The 6,232-nt window shown below is 37.3% G+C and overlaps 1 protein-coding gene across 1 annotated transcript; it reads right to left on the bottom strand.

Moving 5' to 3' along the window:
* Positions 1–2,956: 2,956 nt before the first annotated feature.
* Positions 2,957–5,931, bottom strand: LOC131316383 (protein neprosin-like). Its single transcript, XM_058345727.1, has 7 exons — positions 5,803–5,931; positions 5,007–5,099; positions 4,729–4,926; positions 3,877–4,029; positions 3,733–3,786; positions 3,505–3,642; positions 2,957–3,389 (listed from the first exon to the last, which is right to left on the bottom strand). Exons 1-7 carry the CDS (start codon positions 5,830–5,832, stop codon positions 3,030–3,032), a joined length of 1,026 nt encoding a protein of 341 aa, XP_058201710.1. The 5' UTR covers positions 5,833–5,931; the 3' UTR covers positions 2,957–3,029.
* Between the last annotated feature and the right edge of the window lie 301 nt (positions 5,932–6,232).

Here is a 6,232-nt window from a genome sequence, read left to right as displayed (position 1 = left end):
TTGACCCGGAGATCGAGGTGGTGAACTCGTGGTGGCTATGGAATCAAGAAGGGGCTCAGAGAGCTATATCAAAGAGTGGAGTTAGGTGTCATAAGAGGCTTGTGGGTAATTCCTAATGTGTATTCTCTTTGTAAACCTTTTGATTTATAACATTTTGGTAGATTAGGCCGTGGTTTTATGCTTAGGGTGAGTTTACCCTAAGTAGTTTCCACGTATATCTTTGCGTTCGAGTTCTTTAGTTTTATTGCTATTGTCTTTAGTTGTTGAATTGATAGAATAGTATGGAACTTGATTAATGGATTAAGATAGGAGGTTACATGAATTTTAATCGATCGTCCTATTCACCCCCCCTCTAGGACTCTTTTGGTGCTTAGTATAATTTCAGCTTGGAATGTCCAAACATTCAGAGCAATTGGAAGTCTTTGGGGCTATTTTATTGAAGTAGACAACGACACATTGAGGGAAGTATCGTTTGCTAAAGGCGGAATTCTTATATCTACAGAGAATCCAAACAAAATTAGAGGGGAGGTGCAACTGATGGTGGATAGAAGAAAATACATTGTCAGAATGGAAGAGGAGGAATCTTTCAGAATGGTGATTTCGACAAACCAAGCTTCAAACTGTGTAGCAAATCCTGAACGTGAGGAAGAAGATGATGAGGTGGATAATGCGGATGGTGACATGGGTGCCAGCAAGAAAAAGAAAGATAATTCAGTGGATGACATGGAAAAGCAAAGAAATAAAAATCCGGATGACAGGGCTAAGAATAACGAAGAGGAAGCTGAAAAGTTTGAGAACAATGGTTTTAATGGCAACCACCAATCAGGGTTGGAGAAAGAACCAGCTCACAAAAAGCAAGCTGTCCAAGGGGCTATGCCTATTGGGAATCCAAATGCTATTGAGAGCAGTAATTCTACTCATGGACTGGATTCTATTGTACTGGATTCCCAAAGCCCAATAAATGAAGAATGTCTCGTATCTCCTGCAAACAATAGAAGCCAAGTCCAAAATGCAGAGGTCCGAGTAGATGACAAAAAGGAGCAAGAAAAAGTCAGTGGAACTAAGGCTAACAATCCAATGCAGTGCGACTCCAACATTATTGTAAGGGCATCTCTAGTGCATGGCATTAACCTGCATGTAGATTTAAATCCAAGTGCCGTGAGACGAAATGTTAGAAGCCAACAGTTGGAAGCATCATTGAGTTCAGAAGGGGACGATATTGAAGAGTATATTATTGCTTCTCAAGAACAGGAACAGAATGAAATTGACAAGGCGGTGCAGAGTACTATCATAGCAGGTAAAACACTTGGCATTAAATTTGGGGACTCTGGTATTAAGAGGATCACAAAGGTGATAGAAAATGAGGTAAAAATTCTGAAAGCATCTCTGAAAAACAATTCATTTGCCCCTCTTATGAGGGACGAATAATTTTATTATTTTTTTTAACAGCATGAAAGTAGTTAGAGGCCTCAATGAAAATAATTTCCTAGAATATTAGGGGAGGAAACACCCAATCATTTTCGTATCTTATGTAATGTTGCTAGGAAGGTTTGGGATGAGGTGATGGTTTGGTGGAACTTGGTCTGGGTCAGTCCTGCATCGATAAAGAATTTATTCTTGTTTTTGGGATTCTGGGTAAGTACTGCATCGATAAAGAATTTATTCTTGTTTTGGGAGGGTTTCAAGTTTAAAAATCTTGAAAAATTTGTTGGCAAGCCACTTTCTATGCAGTGTTGTGGACTCTATGGCTATGTAGAAATGATACAGTATTAAATAACAAAGCTTGGGAGGTGGATGATATCATGGACGTGGTAAAAAATAGAATGGCGGTATGGATTAAAAGCAGATTCAATTTACATGTCTACTCTGTGGTGGATTTCAAGCGGAATTTAGATGGGATCAGGAAAGTAATGTCAAGCTGCATTTTATTGGGAGACCCCTGGCAATTGGCTTCCTTGTCAACTCCCATCTTGGGAGGGCTAGTAGGTTCTCTCTCCTCTCATGTGCTGATTATTTCTGTTCTCAACTCCTAATCTATATGGAGGGCTAAGAGAATTTAGAGAGCTGTATTTTGCGGAATGAGAAAGGAATTTTGCAGATATATTGCTGAATTTTCTCGTGGTGAAGCCCGAGATGTGATGGGGCTGTTGTTCGTGGTGTATACCATTCTCTCTTTTCAACTCCCAACTGTGACTAGGGATAAGAGATAGCTGAGTCTCTGCTGTTTTGAACTTGTTTTTTTGGTCCCACTATTGATGCTCATATTGCCTCTGGTCATGGCTGAATAAGGAGCTGATCTACTTCTACAGCATTCGATGATGTAAACTAGTTTGCTGGGATTTCGATCATGATATAATGGGATTGCTTCTACGGCATATGGTGCTGTTGGAAATGTGCTGGATGAGATGGGCTTTACCAAATTCTTATGGAAGAATCCTTCTGCTGAGTTTCATTCTAATGAGACTGATGTTTTACTCTATTTGTTGAAAAACATTCAATTTCCATTGAATGTAATCTTCTTTTCTATTTTGTTTTCCCTCAAGCCTCAGTACCTCTTTCTCAATGGTTTGTATTTGGTCTCTTCTTGATGTATCATTTGTCGAGTTTTTAATAAAATCTTGTCGCCTATCAAAAAAAAAAAAAAAATTGGTTGTAAGTAGTGACGTGCATGTAAATAAGATCATCCTAGATAGTTTGAGTCATTTTTTCAAATTAAAGTTGGTTCTTTTATACGTTGATACTAAATTGGTATGAAATGGCAATTAATGTAAATGCATCATTATTTCTTAATTAACTCAAGTTTGACCGAAGAAATGAGGCTTTTCGATTGGTGATTTGTCTAGTTAAAATGGAACCCATGCATGGGAGTTGCTTTCTTCATGATCTTTATAATCTTCAGAATAGTAATGACACAGCCAGAGTACCTGAGAGTAATTCAATTGCATTCATTATCTTTTGCATTGTGGCTCACTTATTTTATTGAAAATAGTAAGAGAGTATAAAAATAATAATTTAGAAGATCAATTACATCAGCCTGAAGGAGGGCCTCCATACAGAATCAAATGTCTCAAACTAGAGTGTTCTAAATCAAAAACTTTATATTTGGTATTGTTGTCTGCGAAGGGCTCTGTGTTATAGGCGTCGATATTTCGCCCACCATCATCAATGACTTCAACATTTCTGAAGTATGAGTCGAAATGTGTATCATCTATAGTAAAAGCACCATTGCCCATTCCAGGAGTAGGTGTGCCTGGGGGACCAAACACTTCTCCTCCCCATTCGGCATAGGAAGCCATGTCTGCTAGTCCGGTGAATATTCTCTTCGGCCAAAATCCAACCTGGGTATTGTCATCTCCAACTAAAAGCCACCAGTTTCCATTAACTAGGTCCTATCATGACAAAACAACTTAATTAGTTCCTTGCTGCATGCAAATACTCGTCTAATTTCTTTTTCCCAAGCCAACTAAGAATTGAAGAAGCGCGATGAGCGATAATTAACCTTACCCGGTCGATGTACAGTTGCACTACGTACACCTCTTTTCCAGGAACAGAAATTTGGGGATAGACTAAGTCTAGAGGTATATCCGATCTCACATGAACGAATCCAGGACATCTAGTATTGAAACAATGAGATTGACCTGCCTGTTGGTACAAACAAACAAAGGTTTAATATGTGTAACAAAGTGTAGCACATTCATTTAAGAAAAGTAGAACCAAAACAGAGAATTTTACATCCAATCGTATAAATCGTCTAGTCTTAGAATCACCATACAACGTTGGATCAACCTGAAACATAAAAATTTGCTTACGGTGAGAACTCTTAGATGATGTTAAAATCCAATTAACCTTGACAATTCGCAAACAACAGTGACTTACCCTCCACCCAACTTGTATGGTATCGGCCCCGTTTTGAAGCATGAATCTTGCTGCACTATATTGTCTTCCGGAAACACGAGGATTATGTAAGCTAAGTACCGCTCCAGCTCCATTGAACTTGTTTTGGCTAGCTCTTGTTCGAACCACGGCGTACTGAGCAATATGAAAAAAAATACACACTATATGTAAGCAAGATTGATCTACCCCTCATTTCCACCACAAAATATTTGTATTAGTTATAACTCTGGCATATATGATGTTACAAGCTCCAAATAGGCTTGAGGATTTCGATTCTTAAGAAAAAAGGAAAAGAAGTCTTGAGGATTTTCAGAGTCGGTAATGCTTTGGAACGTAAGTACACGATTAGCTTTATAATCCACGCATGTATGATCTATATCCATCGATTTAAAGTACGGAACAGTAGCCTACTTTCTATGTTATTGCTTTGTAATTTCGATCATGCATGCTACTCGCTAGGGATGTCATTATGTCAATATTTTTTTCCGATAACATGATATCCGAACCAGATAAATCAAAGGAGTTTATAGCCCCTTAGAGAGACTTCAAAGAGACATTAAGAAGGCACAAATTTACTCTTAAATCTTAGGTCTTTGACTATTGCTATGATTGCTTCTACTAACAACAGATTCAAACCTGCCCATTTCAAAAGAATTATTTTAAGAACAGGATGAGAGTAATACAAATGTTGATATACGAAACATTATGTTCTAAATTAAAACTGAGAAAGGTGCTTTGTAAAAGCATACATATATATAACCAAAAGAGAAATAGTAATAGCAATGGCACCATATTAATTATCAAATACTTAGTTATGGCTTAAGGATAACTTACGTGAGCACCGAGAGTATTATCTGCAAAAGACAATACTTTCGAAGCATTTCTCTCTCTGATGAGATCTTCTTTTGTGACTCTTCTAATAGGAACTGTACCAACAGGACAGCCTCCACCAATCAACCCTATATGTACGGGTTTTTCATCTTCAGAGGAGACTTGCTTTCTTTTTCTTTTAGCCAACGAAGAAGGTTTCATCTGCGTTCAACAGTATATGTGCAGTAAATAAGTTGTAATTCAGTCTTAGATTAGAGACTTGAGAATATATAGATACAAACCTCAAAATGAAAACTGTGGTTCTTCAACAAAGGATGATCAAATGCTGGTTGTTTGTAGAAATCCACGCAATCATATATATCCCCATACTGCGTCTGCAAACATTGCAATCTTCTTAAATTTTGAAGAGGATTTGAATGTAATCAATTACTCAGTCGAAAGTGATGTCCAATTCGTGAAAAGTGATGTTTTGACCAATTAATAACTTGCCATTTTCTAGGCCCATTGCTGTCCTAGAATTCGGCCTTAATAGGAGACATATTACCCAGGTGGGCTTTTTTGGAGACCCAATTTGTTGGTCCGGATGTGCATAGATTGGACCACGAACCAAGGGGCAAATACCGACACTTTTGGGCTCAGTTTAGATTAAGAAGCCTCAGAAGGCCCATTGGGATTCACATATTTGTTTGCTTTTACAGAGGAATCTCAACAATTTGTCTGAGTAATTAGGTTGATTCCTTATTAGGAATCTCAACAATTTATTCTCGTCATAAAATAATTAGGTTGATTCCTTATGACTTCTATATTGGGATTGAAATATTTGTTTGCTTTTAAACCTAACCATGGTAATATTGGGTGGGACCTAAGAGTTAGAAAGGGACAATAAAAATGAGGGTAATGTTTATTTTTATTTAGTAAAGATAATCAAAATCGGACTCGTCAAATTTGAAGGGACTAAAAGTACTACAACTATTGTGTAGCCTAAAATTAAATATCGAGGATTTATCACTCTTACAAAATTGAAAGTTGACCAAATGTACTTCATACATTCCAATGTATATGTCACACATTATATACCTTTATAGTCTTAACTGCTGGCTTGTTCATGAGCTTAAGTTGCTTCTCCAACTCTTGATCTTCTCTTTCCAATAAATCCCTCGTTCCTTCAACTCCATTGTAGTCGAGAAGTTGAACCAACAATAAGAGAACTAGGAGAAATCTAGGTAAACAAGTCTGTTGATCTGGATAGCAAAAGCAGAGTAACGATGAGTGATCAAAAATTGCATTATGCTAATTTTGTTTAAGAAACTATAAACACGTATTACTATAATTCAACACTTTATCAAAAAAATGTGCCCCAACATGCAAGTGATCTAGCACTATGAGAATGATGCTGGTTGACCTCACTATGAACTAAACGGGGTGTGGTTGATTAGGTTTGGTCATTAATTAGTGATAATGGTGGGATTTTAATTTTGGATGAAACAAAAGTCCACTCCTCTTTATA

The sequence above is a fragment of the Rhododendron vialii genome, chromosome 2a (genome assembly GCF_030253575.1).
Source record: "Rhododendron vialii isolate Sample 1 chromosome 2a, ASM3025357v1".
In the NCBI taxonomy this organism is placed as follows: domain Eukaryota; kingdom Viridiplantae; phylum Streptophyta; class Magnoliopsida; order Ericales; family Ericaceae; genus Rhododendron; species Rhododendron vialii.
This window is presented reverse-complemented; position numbering and strand designations above follow the sequence as displayed.

Coding starts and splice junctions, on each gene's coding strand:
- LOC131316383 (XM_058345727.1), bottom strand. CDS start 5,832: ATGAACAAGCCAGCAGTTAAGACTATAAAG. Junction 4,927..5,006: donor ACCACAGTTTTCATTTTGAG/GTTTGTATCTAT, acceptor TGTTGAACGCAG/ATGAAACCTTCTTCGTTGGC. Junction 3,643..3,732: donor GACGATTTATACGATTGGAT/GTAAAATTCTCT, acceptor TTGTACCAACAG/GCAGGTCAATCTCATTGTTT.